The following is a 27,292-nucleotide window of genomic DNA, read 5'->3' on the forward strand; positions in this document are numbered from 1 at the left end:
ATGAACCCGTTTTCATTGTTGTCACAGTACCATCCTATTTAAAAAGCAAGCCAGTTCTAAAGGCCAGGGTTTCTCAGTCCCTCCATTGTTTGCCTACCTGATCAGCCAATCCCCACCAAACACTCACTATACTGTACAGAGGATGGTACTGTGAGAATCTCCCGCACCCCTCCAGGTAGCAGCAGCCAGTACACCTCAGGACACCAGGAATACAACTGAGCCCAAATAACCTCCCTCCTGAATCAATTAAACACACAGAGCACAGCCAGGCTGGCACCTCCGCGATCATCTCTCTGTTTACATACAACATTCATTTAAAAATCACAAGCTTAGGTAAAAAAAAAAATACTGCACTCTCAAAACCAGTAGATTTAGTTCCTTTTCATTCTTATGTTTTCAAGTCGATTGTACAATTAATTAAAATACCTCCAGTTTTGTTTCAACATATTCTAAATTCGTCTACATTATTCATTTGATAACATGCAAACCTCATTTTCACCGTGTAAAGTAGAATAATCAAACTCGCTTTAAAACATACCATTCGTGCAGCTTTACAATTTCAACCCATTTACTTTCAATATCTCTTTGCTCACATAACAAAGTCCAGTAGTATAATACTGAATGTACTCTCTCTTTCTCGCCATCGGCGATACATGAAGTCTGCAACCTGTTAGATTTTCAAAACCAAAACCAGAATTAAAAAGACAAAAGACCGATAGCAGGCTATGTGAAGTTGCCCCCCTACAAACAGCACTAACATTGATGACTCGTTCATATATCATTTGTTTGTGCTGGTTAGTGCCGTTGAAACCAACGTTTGTGCTGCTATGGTTTTTGTGGTGAACCAGAAACATATATTTAAGGGGACCATATGTCCCTGTGTTCAGCAGACACTTTACATATATTCAGCAAAGAAACATATTGAACAGAAACTTAAGGGAAATAGAAATTGAAGTAACAACAGTACATTATATTTTGAAGGTAGAAGGGAGAGAAAGAGAAATGTATAGCCACATTTATAAAAAGCATAGAGAAATGGGAGAAAATACAGGGGGAGGAATACATGTGGAAATATATAGGTAGAGGGCGCTGATTTAGATGCGCCAACAACCGCTAAAATTGAAGCAGCAGCAGCAGGTGCTCTGGGTAACAGAACGTGGACGAGATATTTGAATCGTGTTCTAAATAACGCGCGTTTTTCACTCGCGCGGCGTTCCATGTCAATGTCACCTCCGAGCCTGCAGGTGTCGACGCTTCTGCTCGCGTGCTGCACTCTGGATCGTTTTCCGGTTGCCTTTCTGATTCCGTCGCCATTTTCTAGCAGATCTCCGAGGGGAAGGAGGTGAGTGTTGAGGTGAAGCATTTAAAACTGAGGCCTGTCACTCGAAATATTCCGAGAGTTTGGGTGTGTGAAGCAAATATGTAAACAATTTAAAAAGGTGTGAGTATTCAAGGGGGCGGGGAAATACAATATTTTGTTTCGTTTACTGTGAATTAAAAAAATATGAGCGGCTCGCTGCCTGACGAATTGTTTGTTTTCACGCAGTCTTGAGATTTATACATACATGTGTGATAGAGCAAGGTTATGTGATGGCACAAGGTCCCTCACAATGTAAAATAACTGTTTACGCCAATTTGAAAAAAAACAAGAAAAAACATTGGCTAAAAAAGAAAGAAAAGAAAATCTGATTCCGTGGCTGCCAGCAGCTGTTAAATTATATAACCACCCATTTCACTTTCTCTAAAATATATAGATAAGCATTTCATGTCTCTTACTGATAACAGGAAACCCCCAAATGACTGCTGTCAGTGGGTTTGCAAGATGTGGATACATGGTTAATTTGTGTCTGGTAATGTTTCTTGGTAAATGTAAATATTTGACTATTGGTTGGGTTACGGTACACTTAACACACCCTCTCAAAAATAGAACATTCTGCCAAATGTGTGCACGTTAAAAACATGAAAGTTTACAAACAAGAGGAGGCCATTCGGCCCACCTTGCTCGTTTGTTTGTTAGTAGCTTATTGATCCCAGAATCACATAAAGCAGCTTCTAAGCTTTAATAAGTCATTTTAACACAAGTAAAGTCAGGAAAATACAGAAATTATGAATGCATTTATGAAATATTGGTTAAAACGTTACTGCGTATTGTCTTGTAGTTCAGGGAGGTGAGCGTTGGTGTAGTAGCCACTAGAGGCCGCTAGAGGGTACAAAAGAAACGGTGTTGAAATAACAATATGTAACACAATTTTTGTTCCTGGGTAGTAAGTGTTATTAGTCTCCCATCATGTTCTCGTTATACTGTCCTTGGTAGCGGCGTTCAAAGTCCAGTATATCCTGGTGGAAGCGCTCGCCTTGCTCCTCCGAGTACGCTCCCATGTTCTCCTTGAATTTATCAAGATGAGCATCAAGGATATGGACTTTGAGGGACATCCTACAGCCCATTGTGCCGTAGTTCTTCACCAGAGTCTCAACCAGCTCCACATAGTTTTCGGCCTTGTGATTGCCCAGGAAGCCCCGAACCACTGCGACAAAGCTGTTCCAAGCCGCTTTCTCCTTACTAGTGAGCTTCTTGGGGAATTCATTGCACTCCAGGATCTTCTTTATCTGTGGTCCAATTGTCCATCTTACCTTCCAGAGTTTTTTTGCAGTGCTCGCAGGTGAAATGAGGTGCCCAGGGTTTGTCTTGATCCCCGACAGGCATGCCGAAATATGCCTTGTAGGCCTCGCACATCTTAGCAGATGCTTCCACGGAGTACTTTTTCTCTCTTGTCTTGATAAATTGGCCGCAGACATAGCAAAATGCGTCTGCCGGATGCTTGCAGCCTCTTGATGTCATCTCAGAAAAATGCAGCTATGTATCCACTTAGGCAGCTGGAACTAAACTGAACTGGTGGGCTTAAGGCCCATGTATTTATACTACTATTTATATTACTGGAAAGTTCTAGAAGTTACTCCAAGTTTACTCAGCACTGAATCTATCTGGAATGTTCTGGAAAATAGGTACATTTAAAAATATCACTGTCCTGGTCACAAAAGCAAAGTTTGTGGGGAATAATAGCCATTTTCTATACTTTTGAGGCATAAGCAATTAGGAAATAACACTTACTACCCAGGAACCAAAAAAAAAATAAATAATTGTTACACTGTGTATAATTCAGAGAAAGTGTTGAAATAGTAAAAGTTTGCTAGTGATAGGTTTAGGGGTTAGGTGTAATCGCATATGATGTGGCATGGACTGAAGTTGCAGCTGTATTTTTGTTTACTATATTTTTGTAAATAACTTTGTTGTTATTACAATTACTTATGAAAGCTTAATAAGCAAAAAATATGGAAGTTTTCTATTTGAGTGTGTGAGTTAATGTCCCTTACCCGATGGAAGAAGGAGTCGAGGGGAGGGATGTTGAAACCTTTAAGTAGTGTTGGCTGGATAAGAAGGGAGTCCTTGTTCCTGATCTGTAGTTGTTAGCGGTCGTCGTGCTGTTGTCTAGTTAGGCTTTAATAGTGCCAGTGGTCGTAGTATACTATATTTCTACGTGGAGCTGTAAGTTGCTTTTATTGAGGAACACGACCCCTGTATTGACGTTGGTAAGTCCAAGCTTGGCTTAACGCAGTACTTCGCAATGTCGGGGCGACGCTACCTTCACTAACTAGAATGGATTAAAAGAGAAATGTATTCGTGTGCATGTTACCACGAACACAATGTTACGTTTATTTCCTGTTTGAAAATTGCGATGTTTGTTCCATTACGCAGAAGCAGCTTTTTAAATCAAATTTAGACAAGGAGTCTCTCAGAATTCAATTGATTTCTAGATCCCTGCTTGTGTTTTCCACAGTGAAGCATTTGAAAATGAGTGGATGTCGAGTGTTCATCGGTCGGCTGAGCCCCCACGCCAGAGAGAGGGATGTAGAGAAGTTTTTCAGAGGATTTGGGCACATTCGGGAGATCAATCTAAAAAACGGCTTTGGCTTTGTGGTAGGTTTCTATCTTAGTCTGTGCATTGTTATTGAACTTTAGAACTGCATATACACATTTTACACTAGAAAAAAACATGTTAAATGTAATGGGACACTACCCATTGTAGCATACACGTTTAACATGATTTGATTTTAAGTCTTTTAGCAGATTTCAAACATTGTTTCCTGAAGATTTGGTCTTGATGTGTTTACTGCTAAGCTTTCCCATGCTCAAAAACACCTGGAGCACACTTTGTGCATTCAAAGATATCCGTAGAGATGTTGCAAACCTATGTACAGTACATGCCCAGCAACTTTTTTCCCCCACTACATTTCCATTGTTAAAATGATGCCTGACTGCTTGTTATACAGGAGTTTGATGACCACAGAGATGCTGATGATGCAGTCTATGAACTGAATGGGAAAGAACTGTGCAATGAAAGGTAATACATAGATTTGTAAGGCTAAGGTATGATTTATTTTTTTATTAAATTATTGTAAGACAAATTGAACAAAACACATCCACCCTTCCCACCGAACCCACCCACTCCACAGGGAACCTTGTTACAGAATTTTGGATATCATTGCAAGGTTATTATGTAAGCAAACTAAAGGGAGGGATTAAATAAACAAATACATAAATAACTGGGAAAACAGAGCATGTGCTCTTTGTGTAACTATGCCAATACACCTAAATACAAATACCTATACATACATGCATACACAGAGTAATGCAAGTGTATATCAGCATACAGTATAAAATAAATAAGATAAATATATATACACATTTAACCACGAGAGACCAACAAGTTTGTTCTGTGTTTCCAGTTTAGTAAAATTACTTTTTTTTGCAATAGTGAAGGATAGTAATAATAATTTATTTTCCTTTTAAAAGGGTTTCAAATTGTGGTAGATCCCCAAGTAGACACCGTGCAGGAGAGTCAGGAATTTCCGAGCCAAGGATACAGAGAGCTCAGTACCTTTTCCAGTAGTTTTCTGTTATTGGACAGTGCCATAGTGCGTGGATATAATTGTCTAGTTCATCTCCCTGACAGTACTGACATAATTGAGTATTTGAGTCCCATTAGAAACAGCCTTCTATTGGAAAGGTGTGCTCTATGAAGAACTTTATATTGAATAAGGTTGATTTTTGCATTTTTAGAAACTGAGAGGGCACTATTACATATTTTGCCCCAAAAGACAGAATCATTTGGCAAATTAAGATGTCTGACCCATTAAAATTTACTCTCCATTAGCTATCAAAAAATGGTATATATATTAGAAACAAACCGGTTCACTCCTCTGTTTTAGGGCAGGGGTCTCCAATCCTGGTCCTGGAGGCCTGGTGTCCCTCCTGGTTTTTGTTCTAACTCTAGACTAAATTAATTAATCACAGGTTTGGATTCTGGTTTATATAGACTGAAATAAAAAGATTTAAATGTCTCTAATTTTTTGCTATTCTGTTATAATGGTGCCATGTTTATCTTTAATATTGGAGATTGATAATTTTTCCTTATTGTGTTCCTTATTCTTATGATTAGGTATGATTTTAGTATTTAGACAACCATAAATTGGACACTTTTGTTTGACTGTCTGGCCCCACAAAATAACCAAATGGGGCCTTCCTCAGTGGATCAGTTAAATTGATTGGCTTTCATTCCAGTACTAGGGGGATATTTTTAAAACCGTTGGTGAATTGAGTAAATGTACTGCTAACTATCTCCTTCTAAAGTGTATTCTTTTGCTTTTATGTTTTAAAGCTTGTTTAATAGCAATTTACCAAGCACATTACTGAACTTTGACGATACCCCCGAAGTTAGCACAAGGACACGACCCACAGAATAGATATACAATACACCCTCGCTATAATGAACCCGTTGGGGTCCAAGCCTTGTTCGTTATATCGAGGGGTTCTTTTTAGCGAAAGGACAATCTAAATGAATGATAAACTGTTGGAGTAAGTTAATGAGATGAGATTGTGATTTAGAAGTAGAATTCCATGTACCTGTTCGTCTCATGTATGCAGTTTTCTGCCTTTGCTTTATCCAATTTGTTACTGAATTAAAAATCCCAAATTGAAGCTAAACTTTTATTCAAAATCAATCTGACATGAATCGAAGTGCATCAAATCTTAATCCAGCATGCAAGAATCCCAAACTGAGTTTTTATTCCAAATCAACCCGACATGAGAAGTTCATCAGATTCGTTGTTTTTGTTTTTCATTAATCAGTTTTGTTTTGTCACATAGTTGCTGAACAAGCCAAAAAGAGTGCCTTTTGACAACCTATATTCACGACAGAGATGTTCCTGCATTACTCCTTTTTTCAAATGATCAGTATAGTTTCCAGCTTTGCAACATAAAATGATTTTCGTTTCGGAGGCATAGTTACACAGCTCACGCTTTTTATTAAGACAAAAGAGTTGACTTCATTGCGGAGGTGGCATCCTGTGCGTACAGACCGGGATGTTGACAGTGTGGATTTATTATCATTTTTTATTTGGGGTCCAGGGTCCGGGTTCGTTATAATGAAGGGCGGTATAGCGAGGGTGTACTGTACTAATCTCTTCAATGTATTGGCTGTGATATATTGAGTATGATGAGACTAACTCTTGTTTGGTTTCTACACAGGGTCACAATAGAGCATGCCCGCTCTCCCAGAGGGAGAGGAGGTGGAGGTGGTGGTGGAAGGTTCTCTCCGCGGTTCAGCAGCTATCGTCGAACTCGCGGCTCAATGTAAGATGCTACGCTTCAGATCTGTGGCCAATTATAATTACAATTCTAGCATAATGGTGTGCTGAAGTTACAATTAAAATGCTGGTTTATTCAATTAGTTGCAATTGTGCTGCAGTGATTACAATTACAACATCACACATTAACATGTTTATTGTGGTTATCCAAAATAACCAAGCAATAATCTCAGGTACAAATACAGAAACATATTATATAGCTTATTTTTTCAAATAAATGGGGGTCACCAAAAGTGGTTGAGTGACAAATGTGTAATTGAACTGCAATCGATCAATTATGTGGTTTAATTACAATTCCGAGGGTGTGCCAAGGTTCAACTACAATGACATTGTAATTGCTGTTATTTAAGAATTGCACAATTGCATTGGAATTGACCCCAGGTCTGCTACACTTCACTCTTAAATGCACCTGGCTTATTCTGTAGGATTGTAACTGTAAAGCAAAGCTGGTAAGACCTGCATAAAGACAAGCCTTTTTCTTAACCATTGAAATGCACTTTGACAAACATGTTTCTGATAAGCCATTGCATGCTTTTGTAGCAGCCTTAAATGTATACTTTGTCTTGCAGGTATGGTCCTCCTGTGCGCACAGAGCACAGAATCATTGTTGAGAACCTCTCGTCCCGGATAAGTTGGCAGGTTAGAGCACGGATATAAGTTTAATTGAATCTTCCAGCTGAATTTGTTCTGTTTCTGATTTTTGGCATGAAACCGTCATCCCATTGATAAAACACAGGTTTAAAAACAGAACACTTCCTTGAGAAACAAAACGAACTAATTCTGTAAACCCTGTTGGAACCAGCAATATGCAGGCACGCACTCACCCATCCAAGCCATGAAAGGGTATGTAGTGCTCCTTGTTGGTGCTCTCTCCTGGATTCATTACCCAGACCTCATCAGATTGATCAGAGCTCTTTGTCTAACAATTAAATCCACTTGTCAATTTGTACTCTACCCCCTCCCCTTACCTCAAAGTTTTATACCTGGGATGCTGGTTAAAAATGATGTGAAGCTTCAGTATACTATGCAATACTTTTTTTTTTTTTTATATAAACAGCTTTTTTTGTTAGGTAGTTTTGTAAATCTTATCTTGTAAACAATCCATTTTATTTCTAAGCTTCTAACCAAGTATGTCTTAAACCTTATTTTAAACCTGCTCTTATCTGGTATCTCCTGAGTGGCGTTGCACCCTCCCCCCCTCCCTTATGGGACTAGGGGGATGGGTGTCTATTGTTATTTAGCGACCTCTGCTGCTGTTGTCCTGAATAGTGTCCATTTGGTGCCTCTCCCTACACACAGTTGCCGTGGTCTAGATCTTGGCTGGGGCCCCCTAGCGGGTGAAAGTGGTCTAGCGCAGGTCAGCCTTAGGAGGTCCATAGCTGCAATCCTGAGGGTCTGTGGTCTGGCTTCCCTGGCTGCAGTTTTTTTTTCTTCCCCATTTGGTTTTTTTTTTCTGTTGCTGGCGGAAGGGGGTGTTAACGGTTGGAGCCTCCTTTCTCTGGTGGTTCCTTTCTTATGGAAGTTGGATTCCGAAACCCAAAGCCACATCCCTTTCTCAAAGGCTATACAAGGCTTGGTCTGGTTGCTATTTGGACAAGTGGCTCTTTGCTTAAGGTCCGCCCTGGGTTCTGAATGGTAAGTAGCGCCATAGCTAATGTGATTGGGGTGGGAGGAGGGCTTTCTCTCAGTAGATACAAGTTGAATATACTTGAATTTGGACAGGGGTATTTGGCTGAAGTGTTTTATCAGGATTTCAGGCATCCACTGCTTGAACTGTGCCCTTTTAAGCTATTTCCTTTACCCATCACCTTTTGCTTGTGTTTTAAGCCGTATCCAAAAGCCAGCACCTACCAGTTTGCAAGTAGCAGTTGCACTGTGGAGCCAGATTGTACTGTTAGTAATCCGCTCAAGCAGCTGGTTCCCATGATGATTTGCTTTTCAGCTACATGGAGAGTGCAGTTGCCAAATTTGAGAATGGGGGACTACAGAAGATGGAGTACTTTGTACTTGCACCTTTTGCTGGATCGTTTTTTTCTCATTCGCTGTAGTACTGACACCTTTAATCTCGGAAGCCACATGCTGCTATTCCACAGTGTCCTAACCTAATGGTATTGCCACCTGTAGTGTGGTATATTCTACCCTTGAGCAGGGGCATCCCAACGAGACCACATCCCTGCTTTGCATCCCTTTGGAGACCTCTTTAGGGGTTTAACTGTTTCCTTCCACACTTAACCCTTCCACTCCGGTGAACATTAGACCTGTTTGAGGTCTGACTGACCTAACAGGACTTTTTTAAGCAATCGATGGTTGTTTAAAAAAAACAAAAAATGTGTGTCTATCGTCACCATTACATCATCGTTCATATATGAACGATTTCTAGTGCCGCCATAACGGAAGGGTTAAGTCGGGTACTTGTGTAATCCGGTCATGGACTGCCAATAATCTTACATGGGTAATCCACCTCTATCTCTGAAAGAGGAATCTCTCTTTTTTTTTTTTTTTTTTTTTTTTTTTTTAAATGCCTGGAATGCTGCCAAAGCAATGTGCTGTAGCCTTCTGAAAGTAGTGATTGGATACACAGATGCAGCTCAGAACACGAAAGGATTTACCACACTGAAAATATTCATCAGACGGCCATGGGTTTGGATGTAGCCTCTACCTGTTAGGGTGGGGTCCTGACTCAGCCAAGAGATGTGATTTCCAGATAATGCACAACTGAGCATTCAGTCTGAGTGGCTGATCCTTGACTCTGCTGTTGGTGTCCATTAATGCAGCACAGTCTGTGGAGGAGGTTGAAGTTTTATCTCTAAATCTCTCAAGCAGGTGAAGCTGGTGTTATGCTGGACTGCGGGGTTTTCTTTTTTCTTTGTAATGCAGACACAAATCTTGGGTATGCATTGTCTTGTTATAATGTGTTTAAGAGCTGTAATGTGCATTCTAAAATTGGAACCATAAAATAAGATTTCTCTGAGTGTTTTTGTAACATCTTGTTTTCTTATTTACAAACCAGGATCTGAAGGATATGATGAGGAAGGTTGGTGAAGTCACATTTGTGGATGCACACACATCCAACAAGAATGAAGGGTAAGTTCCTGTACAAACCAGGCCACAATGTATTACATACCAGAACTGGTTTCAGCTAGTGCTGCTACGATTACTGGTGAAGTAGACTAGTTTACAGTCATCAACAAATATTTTAATTGATTATTTGCTTCTCCATCTTAACCATTCAGTATTACTAAGTTTAATGCCTGTATTTTACCATCATTTGGTATTTAATCATCATTTGTGCTTGACACATTTCAGAGGGTTACTGAACACATTTAATTCACATTATATTCCCATGGGCTCTGTGCCATCAGCTTTATTTTCTCTGTATATGCAGGAGGTAATGGAAATAGGGAATGAAGGGGTTCTGCTGTACTAACGCCAGTAAAGCCTGTAGCTCTCCCTGTAATCCCTCTCTAATATATGTGTGTTTCTGTTTGTTTCCAGAGTGGTGGAATTTGCTTCACGCCGCGATATGAAGAACGCCATTGATAAACTAGATGGGACTGAGCTTAACGGACGCAAACTCAAACTGACTGAAGATCGCAAGAGGAAGTAAGTATATACATGTTTTGTAAAAAGGGTAGAGTGCCAAGTGTACTATACTTGGTTTACTGTTACTCAATTCCCCCCCAAACTGAGCATGTATACTGATGCACAATGAAAATGCAACAGTGTAAGTATTACATCAATAGCTCATTGGGCACATACATACTATTATTTACATTAAGTAGTGAGCAGATAGGTTTGTTTATTGTTTGAGTAGTATTGTTCCTTGGGATAAAACTGCCAAGTGCTCAGTGTTTGGTATTTTGACTTGAGTTAAAATTGCCCAAATTAGTTAAGAATCTGTAAATAGCCATTCGAAAAAACATGATTTTGAGAACAGCGAAGATATGATGGGCAGCAGTGTGGCGTAGTGGTTAGGGCGCTGGACTCTTGACCGGAGGGTTGTGGGTTCAATCCCCGGTGGGTGACACTGCTGCTGTACCCTTAAGTAAGGTACTTTACCTAGATTGCTCCAGTAAAAACCCAACTGTATAAATGGGTAATTGTATGGAAAAATAATGTGATATCTTGTAACAATTGTAAGTTGCCCTGGATAAGGGCGTCTGCTAAGAAATAAATAAATAACTGTATAAATGGGTAATTGTATGTAAAAAATAATGTGATATCTTGTAACAATTGTAAGTCGCCCTAGATAAGGGCGTCGGCTAAGAAATAAATAATAATGCCCCACTTGAGTAATGGTCGCCTGGTTGCTATCGGCATGATTTGAAGGCGGTCTGTCTGTGAAGTTTCCCGGAGAATGAGATGTTCTTCAACAATCAGCAGACTAGTCCAGAGAAACTAGGAAACCAACTCTGAGGGACAGACCAGGTCCTGGAAGGCAGAGGGTCACCAGAACCGGCCCAGGACCGTTGCATCCGACTGATCCATCTGCGTAATCATTTTCAGACTGCAGTGGCTACAGTATGAGAAATTCCAGGAAGAAATAACCCGTGCATCAGCAGAATGACTGTAGCTCGCCGTCTGCATGAAAATGATTTGCATGTTCGGAGGCCGTTCAGGGGTAACATGTTGACAGCTGAGAGACTAAATCGCTGTTTTCTGTGAGCCAGAGAACATCTGAGGTGGCGGCAGGCGTGTCAGGTCCGGTTTATTTTCACACTCACTGTTTATTTTACACGTGCTGTTTAAAAGTAATTTTATTCAGAGTAAAACAGGTTTAAAAGGCACTGCATATCAACAGGACACTCAGTACTGCATCTATAGCCCCGTCTTTTTGACCGGACCGGAAAAGGAAAATTGTAATGTCGGACCAGGTCCGACATAGGACCGCAAAGGGTTAACAGACCTGACGGAAGACGACGTGTGAGGAGACGTGGTGAGCGTTATGCTGACTGTTACGTTGTTCAAGCCAACCGGTGGGGCGGTGGAAGTGTGATGTGGGGAGGAATCTAATTTAACACAAGAGAACGCCTTTGGTGCAGATTGAGGGCAACCTTACTGCTCAGTGATACGTTGATGAAGTCCTTGAGGCAACAGTTTTTCCGTTCCTGCATGCCAATCCGGAAGTGTCGATTTTCCAGCAGGACAATGCAAGACCACAGAGTGCTAGGATTACAATTTCACGACTTCAAGAGAACAGTTTCGAGGTCATGCTGTGACTAGCTTTTTCTCCTGACCTGAATCCAATAGAACATCTGTGGGACCAAAAGATTGTTTCCTGCCATCCACAGGAAACAATCGCGGCCAGCCAACCTTCGCCAGCTGGCTGCAGCTGCCCAGAAGAATGGTGGAACTTCCCACAGCAGTCTGTCCAGAGGCTGATCAGGTCTATGTGTCAACGCTGCCAGGATTGTGTTAATGCTCAGGAAGGTCATACCTGATATTAACTTTGTAATGTTTTCATTTTGACATTGTCAGGTTTCATACTGTAAACATATCGTGAATCTTTGATCTGTATTTGTTAACATTTTCAGTGATTTTTGTTTGATATCTGTTTAAAATATTTGCTTTAAATCCATTAGACCTGAGTTGCGTTTTACATTTTTGCATCCGTATATTTTGTATCAGTGTCTAACTTTTAAATGCTGAATAAAGTAGATAAACTTTATGCCTTTAGTTGCACACTTCCAGCTTTTACCTTTATGGATACAGCAGACATCACTTTGGTCCTCTAGATCAGTGGTTTTCAACCTTTTCATCTCAAGTAGCAGTGTTTCCAGCAGGGACCACCAGGTGTACCAGTAACTGTGCAATCTTAAACTGCTGTTGTAAAACCGAGACCTACCCATTACAACCAGGTTTGTGTCTGTACTCGCTTGTTTGTTGCCTCATTCTGCTGAATGGGTTAATCTGTTCATGTACTCTGCATGTTTATTTAATATTTGCAAGTGTTGTGAATGGATGAACACACCTTTCATTGTGTAGATTTGTACAGTAATATGGACACAGCATGCTGCAGCTGCCATGCTCGGTGTTAGTGACATCCTGATTTGACCGCATGTAACACAGACAGCTCTTATGATTTACATACCCTTTATTCTTTAGTAAAAACAAGTTTAAATTGCAGTGAGTTTGTTCTGCTATCTTTACGATATTATTAAATACACCACAAGCACATTGTCTTAATGAAAATCTGACAATCTGAGCTAAATTTAGTAAATGGTGGGGTTTTTGTTTACCGCAATCAAGTAAGCTGCATTACATAGTACACTTCCTAATTACAGTTCCAAGTATTTCTGTGTGTAATGCTGTCACATTTTTTTAAATGGTCAGTTTGAGAAATAAACTTTGTTTTCTCTGCAACAGGTGACCATGCTTAAATACAAAAGTCCCGCTACATATTGTTTTACATAATGGTTATGGTGCTTTTAAGTTACTGTGCTTGATTCTTTGGCTGAAGAGATATGATCTCATCTGGAATCTTGTGCAATTAAATCATACTTAAACTGCTGACGGTAAACTATGTAACTGAATATATTGTATCTGGGATGCAAGACGCAACAGACGTGTTGACTCAACTTTATTTTGGCACTCTACGATTTGACTGGCGAAAGATAACATTGGTTTATTGGAGTTTGCAAAGTAACTTTTTTCAGCTTGGTAAGGTAACCCTTTCACTTCCTTTGTTTTAATTATTGCGCTTTGTGCACTTACAAGCATTTTTATTCGATCAAATTGTTACCATCCTTATCGCACTTCAGCATTTTTGTGCTAAACCCCTAAAAGCCCCTAAAAAAAATGTTTTTGTTGTTGCATTTGTAACCATTTTAGCCCTGCATCATAATTTCTCATGTCTCTGTGATTCAGTGGTACAAACAGATTGATACATTACGATGGTGAGATTTTAGGGAGCATTGTGTTTTGGGGAATCGTATCGTCATAAAAGAACTGTTGGTGCGTACCAGTGGCAAGCCTGTCACGTACCAGCAAAGGTACGCGTACAACAGGTTGAAAACCACTGCTCTAGATAATACAAGTCTGTGTTAAAGCAAGTTGAGTATTGTATATTTATAACTAAACTTAAATACTGTGGGTCTAATGTAAATGTGTTTGTTTTAGCAGAAGCCGCTCCCGCTCCAGGAGCTACACCAGGTCTCGCAGTCGTTCCCGATCCAGGAGCCGTTCCAAATCCCCGAGCAGGAGCCGAAGCAGGAAACGCAGCCGTACCAGGTCCCGCTCGCTCAGCCGCAGCCCAGAGAGGAAGCCCCTTCTCCGGGCAGCCCCGCGCTCCCCCTCCCGCTCCAAGTCTCGATCCCACTCTCGCTCCCCCTCCCGCTCTCGCTCCAAGTCTCGATCCCACTCCCGATCCCCTCCAGTGCAGAAGAGGCAGTCCAGATCCAGGTCCCCCTCGGCTGAGAGCCAGCACTGAGAGCTGTTTTCCTGCCTGCACCAGCTGTATCTGTAGATGTGATTATGGGTCTCGTGTCTGGGTAGAATTGCAGACCGGTCTGTTAAAGCAGCTGCTGATGTGATTTATTTTCGGTTGCATAATAGAAAGCCACAGTAGATGCTCTTTACACAAACTGTGCATAACTTTTTTTTTTATTTTTTATGATATATTTTAATTAGAAAACTACAGTTATCCATCCATAATGTTTGGATCTCTTCAACACCCGCACTCTGCAGCCTGTATGAGATTGCAACAGCCAATGTTACCTAAAGAGGTGTGTGTTTTTTTTTGTTTGGTTTTTTTTTAAATAAAATTTCCGCACCTTCATAATTTTTCCATTCTTTTAATTTAGTTTCATACATTCTATGACTTACTTGACACCCCCTTAAGTGAGTTATTGGTGTTTTAACATAAGCTGTCCACTTTTTTTTTTCCCAGGCTGTGTTTTTGTTCTACTAACCCAGTGGTTGTCAACCTTTTTTTTTCGCCCAATAAATAAAACTGTACCCCTTTTGTCTGTCTTTACAGTTTTTGCTCTATTGAATGGTACCACAGTTGCAATAAAAGGCAGAATAACCTGATTAACACATTTTTTTCCTGTGTGTGTTTGTGTGTGTAATAAAATATATATATATATATATATAGTTTGTGTGTGTGTGTATGTGTGTGTGTGTGTATATATATATATATATATATATATATATATATAAATGTGACCACCCTTTGCCTTCAAAACAGCATCAATTCTTCTAGGTACACTTGCACAAAGTCAGGGATTTTGTAGGCATATACTCAGGTGTATGATTAAACAATTATACCAAACAGGTGCTAATGATCATCAATTCAATATGTAGGTTGAAACACAATCATGAACTGAAACAGAAACAGCTGTGTAGGAGGAATAAAACTGGGTGAGGAACAGCCAAACTCAGCTAACAAGGTGAGGTTGCTGAAGACAGTTTACTGAGCACAGCAACAAGACACAAGGTATTTATACTGCATCAGCAAGGTCTCTCCCAGGCAGAAATTTCAAGGCAGACAGGGGTTTCTAGATGTGCTGTCCAAGATCTTTTGAAGCACAAAGAAACGGGCAACGTTGAGGACCATAGACGCAGTGGTCGGCCGAGGAAACTTACTGCAGCAGATGAAAGACACATGCTTACTTCCCTTCGCAATCGGAAGATGTCCAGCAGTGCCATCAGCTCAGAATTGGCAGAAAACAGTGGGACCCTGGTACACCCATCTACTGTCCGGAGAAGTCTGGTCAGAAGTGGCCTTCATGGAAGACTTGCGGCCAAAAAGCCATACCTCCGACGTGGAAACAAGGCCAAGCGACTCAACTATGCACGAAAACACAGGAACTGGGGTGCAGAAAAATGGCAGCAGGTGCTCTGGACTGATGAATCAAAATTTGAAATATTTGGCTGTAGCAGAAGGCAGTTTGTTCACCGAACGGCTGGAGAGCGGTACACGAATGAGTGTCTGCAGGCAACAGTGAAGCATGGTGGAGGTTCCTTGCAAGTTTGGGGCTGCATTTCTGCAAATGGAGTTGAGGATTTGGTCAGAATTAATGGTCTCCTCAATGCTGAGAAGTACAGGCAGAAACTTATCCATCATGCAATACCATCAGGGAGGCATCTGATTGGCCCCAAATTTTATTCTGCAGCATGACAACGACCCCAAACATACATCAAAAGTCATTAAGAACTATCTTCAGTGTAAAGAAGAACAAGGAGTCCTGGAAGTGATGGTATGGTCCCCACAGAGCCCTGATCTCAACATCATCGAGTCTGTCTGGGATTACATGAAGAGAGAGAAGCAACTGAGGCTGCCTAAATCCACAGAAGAACTGTGGTTAGTTCTCCAAGATGTTTGGGCCAACCTACCTGCCGAGTTCCTTCAAAAACTGTGTGCAAGTGTACCTAGAAGAATTGATACTGTTTTGAAGGCAAAGGGTGGTCACACCAAATATTGATTTGATGTAGATTTTTCTTCTGTTCACTCACTTTGCATTTTGTTAATTGATAAATATAAACTATTAACATGTCTATTTTTGAAAGCATTCTTACTTTACAGCATTTTTTCACACCTGCCTAAAACTTTTGCACAGTACTGTATGCAGGGATGTAAATAAGGCTATGATTGCATAGCAGTTCGATCCATTTCTAGTTTTACTGTGAGTTTAACAAGACACTCCTGAGCTTGTATCCTATATACTGGGGCTAAATGGCTTATATTAAAACCTGGGCTGGGTAAAACCGCTATGCAATAGGAGTTTTATTTCCATCCCTGCATATGCACAAAAACCCCAGAACAACCCCAGAACAAGTACTGTTGAGATACTACTATACATATTTTGACAGAAAAAAACACCCAAGCATTTTGGAAAATAACCAAAAACAATAATTTCATCCAGTATATAAAAAGTGAAAGAAAGTGATATGAAACTCAACTTGCTAAAAATAAGCACTGAAAAATGAAATTAATAAAAACCAAAAAACAAGCCCCAAATGTATAATTTGTCACAAAAAAAAAGTTTGGGACTGACAAACTATTTAGACAGAATACCAAACAGGCTTCATTCTTAACTTTGGATGCATAGAATTAAACCACATTATTTTACAAAAACTCAAACTGCTCAGTAACCAATGGTTGCTTTTCCAGTGAATCACATGTTTGTGCTCCTTCATGTGACCTCTTGGGGGGGGGGGGGGGTCCTCTTCCTCCTTTACCTGTGGGAGTGAGCAGTTGTCTGGGAAGTTCCACCTCCTGCCATGGACAGGGCTGGTTGGGTGATATGTGTCTTACCTCACCAACGGCAAAGCATCATTCTTCACTTTTAGGCAGGTGTGGTTTAAACAAGACAAAACAAAACGGCACAGTGGCCAAAACAAGTATAGTGCTAGTGTAAAACTAGCATGTGTAGCAATTGTTTTCTTGTTTAGTTTCCCTTTACCTCCCAACTCTTGTTCCACCTCTAAACACACCAACCTCATCTCACCTGTGATCACCTTATTTATACACCAGGTGTTCTTGCAGGGAGGATTCTAACTTCCTCTCTGTCACCCAGTATTTCACACACACCGTGCTCGCATACCTACATACCTTTTTAATCTGCATGTGGTGTGATTGTGCAAACCCTGTGCCTAAATACAAATATACATTTTAAATCACCCGTGCTACATAACCCACATTTCATCTCACCAAACTGTCCTGCTGAACACAGAGCCATATGGTCACCTTAAATATATCCAGGAAATGCAATACATATATTCATCAAAGAAACATATTGAACAGAAACTTAAGGGAAATAGAAATTGAAGTAAAAACAGTACATTATATTTTGAAGGTAGAAGGGAGAGAAAAACAAATGGAGAAAAAAATGTAGCGCCACATTTATAAAAAGCATAGGGAAGGAATAAATGTGGAAATATACAGCTAGAGGGCGCGGATCATCTCCATTTACATGGCATGCGCCAACAACCACTAAATTGAAGCAGCAGCAGCAGGTGCTCTGGGTAACAGAACGTGGACGAGATATTTGAATCGTGTTCTAAATGACGCGCGTTTTTCACTCGCGTGGCGTTCCATGTCAATGTCACCTCCGAGCCTGCAGGTGTCGACGCTTCTGCTCGCGTGCTGCACTCTGGATCGTTTTCCGGTTGCCTTTCTGATTCCGTCGCCATTTTCTAGCAGATCTCCGAGGGGAAGGAGGTGAGTGTTGAGGTGAAGCATTTAAAACTGAGGCCTGTCACTCGAAATATTCCGAGAGTTTGGGTGTGTGAAGCAAATATGTAAACAATTTAAAAGATGCGAGTATTCAAGTGGACGGGGAAATAATTTGGTTTCGTTTACTGTGAATTCGAAAAATATGCGCTGCTCGCTTCCTGACGAATTGTTTGTTTTCACGCAGTCTTGAGATTTATACACACATGTGTGATAGAGCAAGGTTATGTGATGGCACAAGGTCCCTCACAATGTAAAATAACTGTTTACGCCAATTTGAAAAAAAAACAAGAAAAAACATTGGCTAAAAAAGAAAGAAAAGAACATCTGATTCCGTGGCTGCCAGCAGCTGTTAAATTATATAACCACCCATTTCACTTTGTCTAAAATGTATAGATAAGCATTTCATTTCTCTTACTGATAATAGGAAACCCCCAAAAGACTGCTGCCAGTGGGTTTGCAGGATGTGGATACATGGTTAATTTGTGTCTGGTAATGTTTCTTGGTAAATGTAAATATTTAATTATTGGTTGGGTTACGGTACACTTAACACACCCTCTCAAAAATAGAACATTCTGCTAAATGTGTGCGCGTTAAGCTTTAATAGGTAATTTTAACACAAGTCAGGAAAATACAGAAATTATGAATGTATTTATGAAATACAGGTTAAAACGTTACTGCGTATTGTTTTGTAGTTCAGGGAGGTGAGCGTCAGATGTAGTAGGGTACAAAAGAATAATAACCGTTAGTTTGATAGTGAGAGTTAGGTTTAGGGGTTAGGTGTAATCACATGTGATGTGGACTGAAGTTGCAGCTGTATTTTGTTTTAATATTTTTTTTTGTAAAAACCGGCCTCTACATCTGACTCTGAACTGAAAGGTAATACGCAGTCATGTTTTCACACGAGGCTGAAGTTGGCCTGTTTTTTATTCGTCATTTCTCATTCAGACTTTGATCTTCTCCAAACTGAATGATTGTCTATGTATTTAAGGGGTTAAATCACATTGGGCTGCTAATTTCTCTGTGGATATTTATAGAGGGGCAGCTCCTCAACAATATTTTTTTTTTCTTCAGCCCAACACTGATTTCAGGGTCAAAACAGCTGGCACACATGCCAATGTATTGTAATTGAATAAGTAACAGTGTATTTAAGGGGTTAAAATCACGTTGGCTGAAAATGTGTCTGTGGATATTTAGGTATAGAGGGGTAATTGGATAACATGCCAACTCGCTATCTGTCTCGTTTGTCAGCTGTTTTGACCCTGAAATCAGTGTTGGGCTGAGCAAAAAATAAATGAATATTGTTGAGGAGCTGCACCTCTAAATGTCCACAGAGAAATTAGCAGCCCAACGTGATTTAACCCCTTAAATACAAAGACAATCATTCAGTTTGGAGCAGATCAAAGTATGAATAAGAAACAAGCAAATAAACAGAAGAATAGAAGCAAACATCAGCCTCGTTGTTTTCACCTATATTTCGTAAATAAATTCATAATTTTTGTATTTCTCATTTTATTATTAATTACGTATTAAAGCTTGATGAGAAAACATTTGAGTGTGTGAGTTAATGTCCCTTACCCGATGGGAGAAGGAGTCGAGGGGAGGGATGTTGAAACCTTTAAGTAGTTTTGGTTGGATAAGAAGGGAGTCCTTCTTCCTGATCTGTAGTTAGCGGTCGTCGTGCTGTTGTCTAGTTAGGCTTTAATAGTGCCAGTGGTCGTAGTATACTATATTTCTACGTGGAGCTGTAAGTTGCTTTTATTGAGGAACACGACCCCTGTATTGACGTTGGTAAGTCCAAACTTGGCTTAACGCAGCACTTCGCAATGTCGTGGCGACGCTACCTTCACTAACTAGAATGGATTAAAAGAGAGAAATGTATTCGTGTGCATGTTACCACGAACACAATGTTCCGTTTATTTCCTGTTTGAAAATTGCGATGTTTGTTCCATTACGCAGAAGCAGCTTTTTAAATCAAATTTAGACAAGGAGTCTCTCAGAATTCAATTGATTTCTAGATTCCTGCTTGTGTTTTCCACAGTGAAGCATTTGAAAATGAGTGGATGTCGAGTGTTCATCGGTCGGCTGAGCCCCCACGCCAGAGAGAGGGATGTGGAAAAGTTTTTCAGAGGATTTGGGCACATTCGGGAGATCAATCTAAAAAACGGCTTTGGCTTTGTGGTAGGTTTCTATCTTAGTCTGTGCATTGTTATTGAACTTTAGAACTGCATATACACATTTTACACTAGAAAAAAAACATGTTAAATGTAATGGGACACTACCCATTGTAGCATACACGTTTAACATGATTTGATTTTAAGTCTTTTAGCAGATTTCAAACGTTGTTTCCTGAAGATTTGGTCTTAATGGTTGCTGCTAAGCTTTCCCATGCTCAAAAACACCTGGAGCAAACTTTGTGCATTCAAAGATATCCATAGAGATGTTGCAAACCTATGAATACCACATGCCCAGCAACTTTTTTCCATAAAATGATGCCTGACTGCTTGTTATACAGGAGTTTGATGACCACAGAGATGCTGATGATGCAGTCTATGAACTGAATGGGAAAGAACTGTGCAGTGAAAGGTAATACATAGATTTGTAAGGCTAAGGTATGATTTTAGTATTTAAACAACCATAAATTGAACCATTTTGGTTGGCTGTTTGGCCCCACAAAATAACCAAATGGGGCCAGAGTGGATCCGTTAAATTGGCCCCAGGCACCAAAGATTGGCTTTCATTTCAGTACTAAGGGGATCTTTTTAACACTGTTGGTGAATTGAGTACATTTGCTCCCAATTATCTCATTTTTTAATGTGTATTCTTTGCTTTATATTTAATCAAAGATTTACTCAACATTTTACTGAACTTTGAAAATACCCTCTAAGTTATCACAAGGATACCACCCACAGAATAAAGATATGCTAATCTCTTCAATGTATTGGCTGTGATATATTGAGTATGATGAGATTAACTCTTGTTTTGGTTTCTACGCAGGGTCACAATAGAGCATGCCCGCTCTCCCAGAGGGAGAGGAGGTGGAGGAGCTGGAGGTGGAGGTGGTGGAAGGTTCTCTCCGCGGTTCAGCAGCTATCGTCAGACTCGTGGCTCAATGTAAGATACTACGCTTCAGACCTGGAGCCAATTATTATTACAGTTCTAGCATAATGGTTTGCTGAAATTATAATTACAATGCTGGTTTGTTCAAGTATGCTGCAGTGATTACAATTACAACACCACACATTAACACTAGAACCACCGTGGTTATACTCATACCTAAAACCGCCGCCGGCAGTCATTATGACAGTTACATTTTAAACAACCTCAGTTAATTAAATGTCAAGTTTTTAATTTCAAATGAAACTAACATGTTTTCTCTCACGTGTGTCACTCGGTGGAGCACTGATTCCAGGTGGATTCTAACTTTTTTTTTGCGATCCTGCCTTTCAAACGCCATCAGGGTATTTAACACATGTATTTAGAAAAAGTCAGGAACCGACAACTGTTTCTTTCACACACAGAGTAATTTAAATTTAAAAAATGAAAACCATCAATATGACTGCTGTGGCGGTTCTAGTGTTAACATGTTGTATTTGCCGTTAATTAAGAATTGCATTGGAATTGACCCCAGGTCTGCTACACTTCACTCTTAAATGCACCTGGCTTATTCTGTAGGATTGTAACTGTAAAGCAAAGCTGGTAAGACCTGCATAAAGACAAGCTTTTTTCTTAACCATTGAAATGCACTTTGACAAACATGTTTCTGATAAGCCATTGCATGCTTTTGTAGCAGCCTTAAGTGTATACTTTGTCTTGCAGGTATGGTCCTCCTGTGCGGACAGAGCACAGAATCATTGTTGAGAACCTCTCGTCCCGGATAAGTTGGCAGGTTAGAGCACTGATCTAAGTTTAATTGAGTCTTCCAGCTGAACTTGTCTTGTTTCTGATTTATGGCATAACTGCCATCCCATTGATAAAACACAGGTTTAAAAACAGAACACTTCCTTGAGAAACAAAACGAACTAATTCTGTAAACCCTGTTGGAACCAGCAATATGCAGGCACACCCTCACCCAGCCAATCCATGAAAGGATATGTAGTGCTTCTTGTTGGTGCTCTTTCCTGGATTCATTACCCAGACTTCATCAGATTGATCATATCTCTTTGTCTAACAATTAAATCCACTTGTCAGTTTGTACTCTACCCCGTCCCCTTACCTCAGAGTTTTATACCTGGGATGCTGGTTAAAACTCAGATTTGAATGATGAGTGAAGCTTCAGTGTATATATGCAATACTTTTATTTACTACAGCTTTTTTTTTTGTTAAGCAGTTTTGTAGATATAAACAATCCATTTTATTTCTAAGCTTCTAACCAAGTACATCTCTCCTGAGCAGCGTTGCATTCCCTCCCTCCCTTATGAGACAAGGGGGAGAGGGGGGGGGGGGTCTATTGTGATTAGTGCCCTCTGCTGTTGTCCTGAATAGTGTCCATTTGGTGCCTCTCCCTACACACAGTTGCCGTGGTCTAGATCTTGGCTGGAGCCCCCTAGTGGGTGAAAGTGGTCTAGCGCAGGTCAGCCTTAGGAGGTCCATAGCTGCAATCCTGAGGGTCTGTGGTCTGGCTTCCCTGGCTGCAGTTTTTTTTCTTCCCCATTTGGTTTTTTTTTCTGTTGCTGGCGGAAGGGGGTGTTAACGGTTGGAGCCTCCTTACTCTGGTGGTTCCTTTCTTATGGAAGTTGGATTCCGAAACCCAAAGCCACATCCCTTTCTCAAAGGCTATACAAGGCTTGGTCTGGTTGCTATTTGGACAAGTGGCTCTTTGCTTAAGGTCCGCCCTGGGTTCTGAATGGTAAGTAGTGCAATAGCTAATGTGATTGGGGTGGGAGGAGGGCTTTCTCTCAGTAGATACAAGTTGAATATACTTGAATTTGGGAGGATGGAGGACAGGGGTATTTGGCTGCAGTGTTTTATCAGGATTTCAGGCATCCACTGCTTGAACTGTGCCCTTTTAAGCTATTTCCTTTACCCATCACCTTTTGCTTGTGTTTTAAGCCGTATCCAAAAGCCAGCACCTACCAGTTTGGAAGTAGCAGTTGCACTGTGGAGCCAGATTGTACTGTTAGTAATCCGCTCAAGCAGCTGGTTCCCATGATGATTTGCTTTTCAGCTACATGGAGAGTGCAGTTGCCAAATTTGAGAATGGGGGACTACAGAAGATGGAGTACGTCGTACATGCACCTTTTGCTGGATCGTTTTTTTCTCATTCGCTGTAGTACTGACACCTTTAATCTCGGAAGCCAAATGATGCTATTCCACAGTGTCCTAACCTAATGGTATTGCCACCTGTAGTGTGGTATATTCTACCCTTGAGCAGGGGCATCCCAACGAGACCACATCCCTGCTTTGCATCCCTTTGGAGACCTCTTTAGGGGTTTAACTGTTTCCTTCCACACTTAACCCTTCCGCACCGGTGAACATTCGACCTGTTTGAGGTCTGACTGACCTAACGGGACTTTCAGCTTGTGTATCAGGACGAATATCCACCGAAAGTATACAGTAGTATAACCTTTCTAAACCGCTGAGAATCTGAACATTATTAATAAATAACGTTTTCACTCTGATGACATATACCCTATGATTACCTAGTTTGAATGTAAAAAATAAGTTTTAAAATGTACTCAGATTTATTTCTTTAGAAATGTCTGTATACATATAATTTAGTGATCTCCTACCTAAAAACTGTTAAAAGGTGCCTAATGTGAAGAAGTTCGCTATCAGATTGATCTGTCAACTCGTCAACGTGTTCTGTAAATAATATTTATTTCAAGTCGGTAAGCATTCTTGGTTATGTAAAGCAATTTAGTATGCTGTCCGGTAATGCTGCGCTTTAAAATCATGGTATACACAGTAATCAAAACCGAAAACCTAAGATACTGAAGTGCTGCACCTCGTAATAAAATGTATCTCACTTGGCCTGGGGCTTTAGTGAAATGCATTTTGATTAGTTAGTCATCCCTGAAGTTTATCCTGAGAATATTTCACTACAGTTTATTTAGTTAATTTTATTTTTGGTTTTATAAACATTTTTGATGATTTAGTATAATTTCTGGTAAACTTGTACTTGTGGTCTCTGAATCCAAAAAAAAAAGCTAGCTTTCTGTCTAACTTTACTTTAGTTTTGAAAGTATATAAAACCATCCCTGATTGGTTGTTAGAGCCTTTGGAGATGTTAGTCATTTGGTAAGCAATCGATGGTTGTTTAAAAAGACTAAAAATGTGTGTCTAACGTCACCATTACATCATTGTTCATATATGAACGATTTCTAGTGCCGCCGTAACGGAAGGGTTAAGTCGGCTACTTGTGTAATCCGGCTATTTTACTGTCATGGATTGCTAATAATCTTACATGGATAATCCACCCCTATCTCTGAAAGAGGGATCTCTTATAAAAAAATAAAATAAAAAAAAAGATGCCTGGAATACTGCTAAAGCAATGTGCTGTAGCCTTCTGAAAGTAGTGGTTGGATACACAGATGCAGCTCAGAACACGAAAGGATTTACCACACTGAAAATATTCATCAGATGGCCATGGGTTTGGATGTAGCCTCTACCTGTTAGGGTGGGGTCCTGACTCACCCGAGAGATGCGATTTCCAGGTAATGCACAACAACTGGGCATTCAGTCTGAGTGGCTGATCCTTGACTCTGCTGTTGGTGTCCATTAATGCAGCACAGGCTGTGGAGGGGGTTGAAGTTTTATCCCTAAATCTGCATTGTCCCTAAATCTCCATTGTCCCTTACCAACAACCCTTTTTTTGGGGGGGGGGGGGGCAAATTGCTCTCAAGCAGGTGAAGCTGGTGTTATGCCGGACTGCTTTCTTTCTTTCTTTCTTTTTTTTTTTTTTTCTTTTGTAATGCAGACACAAATCTTGGGTGCGTGTTGTATTAATGTGTTTAAGAACTCTAATGTACATTCTAAAATTGTAACCTTCAAATAAGAGGTTTGTCTTGCTGATGTGTTTTTTTGTAACATCGTGTTTTCTTATTTACAACGCAGGATCTGAAGGATATGATGAGGAAGGTTGGTGAAGTCACATTTGTGGATGCACACAGATCCAACAAGAATGAAGGGTAAGTTCCTGTACAAACCAGGCCACAATGTATTTCAGCTAGTGCTGCAACGATTACTGGTGAAGTAGACTAGTTTTGCTGTCATCAGCAAAGATTTTAATTGATTATTCACTTCTCCATCTTAACCATTCAGTATTACTAAGTTTAATGCCTGTATTTTACCTTCATTTGTTTAGTCATCATTGGGGCTTAACACTTATTTCAGAGGGTTACTGAACACATTTAATTCACATTATATTCACATGGGTTCTGTGCCATCAGCTTTATGTTCTCTGTATATGCAGGAGGTAATGGAAATAGTGAATGAAGGGGTTCTGCTGTACTAACGCCAGTAAAGCCTGTAGCTCTCCCTGTAATCCCTCTCTAATATATGTGTGTTTCTGTTTGTTTCCAGAGTGGTGGAATTTGCATCGCACCGCGATATGAAGAACGCCATTGATAAACTAGATGGGACTGAGCTTAACGGACGCAAACTCAAACTGACTGAAGATCGCAAGAGGAAGTAAGTATATACATGTTTTGTAAAAAGGGTAGAGTGCCAAGTGTACTAAACTTGGTTTACTGTTGCTCAGTGTCACGCCCCCTACTAGTTCTTGTGCATGTATTTTGTATACAGTATCTAATTTAAATGCTCAACAAAGTAGATTAACTTTATACCTTTAGTTGCACACTTCCAGCTTTTACCTTTATGGATACAGCAGACATCACTTTGGTCCTCTGTTTAAAGCAAGTTGAGTCTTGTATATTTATAACTAAAATTAACTCAACGGGTGGATCTAATGTAAATGTGTTTGTTTTAGGAGCAGAAGCCGCTCCCGCTCCAGGAGCTACACCAGGTCTCGCAGTCGTTCCCGATCCAGGAGCCGTTCCAAATCCCCGAGCAGGAGCCGAAGCAGGAAACGCAGCCGTACCAGGTCCCGCTCGGTCAGCCACAGCCCAGAGAGGAAGCCCCTTCCCCGGGCGGCCCCACGCTCCCCCTCCCGCTCCAAGTCTCGATCCCACTCTCGCTCCCCCTCCCGCTCTCGCTCCAAGTCTCGATCCCACTCCCGATCCCCTCCAGTGCAGAAGAGGCAGTCCAGATCCAGGTCCCCCTCGGCTGAAAGTCAGCACTGAGAGCCGTCTCCCTGCCTGCACCAGCTGTATCTGTAGATGTGGTTACAGGTCTCGTATCTGGGTATAATTGCAGACCGGTCTGTTAAAGCAGCTGCTGATGTGATTTATTGTCGGTTGCATAATAGAAAGCCACAGTAGATGCTCTTTTTACACAAACTGTGCATAACTTTTTATTCTATTTTCATTTGGAAACTGTAGTTATCCATCCATAATGTCTGGATCTCCTCAACACCCGCACTCTGCAGCCTGTATGACATTGCAACAGCCAATGTTACCTAAAGAGGTGTGTGTTTTTGTTTTGTTTTTTTAAATAAAATTTCCGCACCTTCACAGTTTCATTGTCTTGTAATTTAATTTCATACATGGATGTTTGCTATGGCAGGTGGACTGATTTTCCAGCTGGGCAATGTCCCTTCTGAGTTGTATAATCGATTCTTTCTGAATACTTTAAACCCACTCAACTACTGAGTGGCAGCACATTCCTACATTTCTGTTGAGGACTAGTGGTGGTAAAAATAATGCCTACACACAAAAACTCTAGAAGAATGTGCCTGACTAAGGATTTCGCTGTGGAAGACAGCAAAGGAAAGAAGGTACAACTTAGTGTGCAAGTACTGTTGAGTTACTACTATACATACTTTGATAGAAAAAAAAAAAAAAAAACAGCATTTTGGAAAGTAACCAAAAATAATTATTTCATACAGTATATAAAAAGCAAAAACACTGGGGGGAAAAAAGAGTTATATGAAACTCAAATTGCTAAAAACAAGCACAGAAAAATGAAATTAAACATAAGCTCTAAATATATATTTTATTTATTGCATGTATAGAGTGTTTTTTATACAAAAGTATCACAAAGCACTGTACAGTACATAGCAGAAAAAAAGAACAATACATTTGTGTAGCATGTCACACATACAACTGCCACAATCAGACCATTTAAATAACAGTATACACAATACAAAAGCAGCAAGTTTAAAGTTACATTAAAACCCATTAAGATAAGAAAGCCATTATAAAAGTGTGTTTTTAGTCTTGACTTAAAAACTAATGGTCCCAGCTTCCCTGACAAATGAAGGCAGAGCATGCCATAATTTAGGAGCTCTACAAGAAAAAACGCTACCTCCTGTGTTGCTTTCGTTGGCCCTAGGAATAACCAGCAGCCCCG

The 27,292-nt window shown here is 40.3% G+C and overlaps 2 protein-coding genes across 11 annotated transcripts; both read left to right on the forward strand.

The window, feature by feature from the left end:
• Positions 1 to 1,197: 1,197 nt before the first annotated feature.
• Positions 1,198 to 14,742, forward strand: LOC117422228 (serine/arginine-rich splicing factor 5-like). 6 transcript variants are annotated; one of them, XM_034036972.3, is made up of 8 exons: positions 1,198 to 1,354; positions 3,837 to 3,976; positions 4,330 to 4,400; positions 6,587 to 6,691; positions 7,275 to 7,344; positions 9,716 to 9,789; positions 10,201 to 10,308; positions 13,825 to 14,742. In XM_034036972.3, the coding sequence occupies exons 2-8, from the start codon at positions 3,851 to 3,853 to the stop codon at positions 14,132 to 14,134; spliced, it is 864 nt and encodes a 287-aa protein (XP_033892863.1). In that variant the 5' UTR covers positions 1,198 to 1,354; positions 3,837 to 3,850; the 3' UTR covers positions 14,135 to 14,742. The 6 variants fall into 6 exon arrangements, 5 of the variants coding, with proteins under 5 accessions (XP_033892863.1, XP_033892864.1, XP_033892861.1 ...); XM_034036973.3 differs by having other exon boundaries at positions 1,198 to 1,342; positions 13,828 to 14,742; XM_034036970.3 differs by having other exon boundaries at positions 1,199 to 1,342.
• Positions 14,743 to 17,733: 2,991 nt separating this feature from the next.
• LOC117422227 (serine/arginine-rich splicing factor 5-like) lies at positions 17,734 to 26,456 on the forward strand. 5 transcript variants are annotated; one of them, XR_009307377.1, is made up of 8 exons: positions 17,734 to 17,869; positions 19,923 to 20,062; positions 20,397 to 20,467; positions 20,879 to 20,995; positions 21,701 to 21,770; positions 22,397 to 22,730; positions 24,938 to 25,011; positions 25,406 to 25,456. XR_009307377.1 is itself a non-coding variant. In XM_034036968.3 (8 exons), the coding sequence occupies exons 2-8, from the start codon at positions 19,937 to 19,939 to the stop codon at positions 26,122 to 26,124; spliced, it is 876 nt and encodes a 291-aa protein (XP_033892859.3). In that variant the 5' UTR covers positions 17,738 to 17,869; positions 19,923 to 19,936; the 3' UTR covers positions 26,125 to 26,456. The 5 variants fall into 5 exon arrangements, 4 of the variants coding, with proteins under 4 accessions (XP_033892859.3, XP_058843274.1, XP_033892858.3 ...); XM_034036968.3 differs by lacking the exon at positions 22,397 to 22,730 and adding an exon at positions 25,815 to 26,456 and having other exon boundaries at positions 17,738 to 17,869; positions 25,406 to 25,513; XM_058987291.1 differs by lacking the exon at positions 22,397 to 22,730 and adding an exon at positions 25,812 to 26,456 and having other exon boundaries at positions 17,741 to 17,881; positions 25,406 to 25,513.
• The last annotated feature ends 836 nt before the right edge of the window (positions 26,457 to 27,292 follow it).

Source organism: Acipenser ruthenus, chromosome 15 (genome assembly GCF_902713425.1).
Source record: "Acipenser ruthenus chromosome 15, fAciRut3.2 maternal haplotype, whole genome shotgun sequence".
In the NCBI taxonomy this organism is placed as follows: domain Eukaryota; kingdom Metazoa; phylum Chordata; class Actinopteri; order Acipenseriformes; family Acipenseridae; genus Acipenser; species Acipenser ruthenus.

Bases quoted from the DNA above. Each gene is read 5' to 3' on its own strand.
- LOC117422228 (XM_034036972.3), top strand. From the start codon at position 3,851: ATGAGTGGATGTCGAGTGTTCATCGGTCGGCTGAGCCCCCACGCCAGA. The intron at 3,977-4,329 runs GTAGGTTTCTAT...CTTGTTATACAG, and splicing joins AAAACGGCTTTGGCTTTGTG to GAGTTTGATGACCACAGAGA. The intron at 4,401-6,586 runs GTAATACATAGA...GTTTCTACACAG, and splicing joins AAAGAACTGTGCAATGAAAG to GGTCACAATAGAGCATGCCC.
- LOC117422227 (XM_058987291.1), top strand. From the start codon at position 19,937: ATGAGTGGATGTCGAGTGTTCATCGGTCGGCTGAGCCCCCACGCCAGA. The intron at 25,012-25,405 runs GTAAGTTCCTGT...GTTTGTTTCCAG, and splicing joins AGATCCAACAAGAATGAAGG to AGTGGTGGAATTTGCATCGC. The intron at 25,514-25,811 runs GTAAGTATATAC...TGTTTGTTTTAG, and splicing joins ACTGAAGATCGCAAGAGGAA to GAGCAGAAGCCGCTCCCGCT.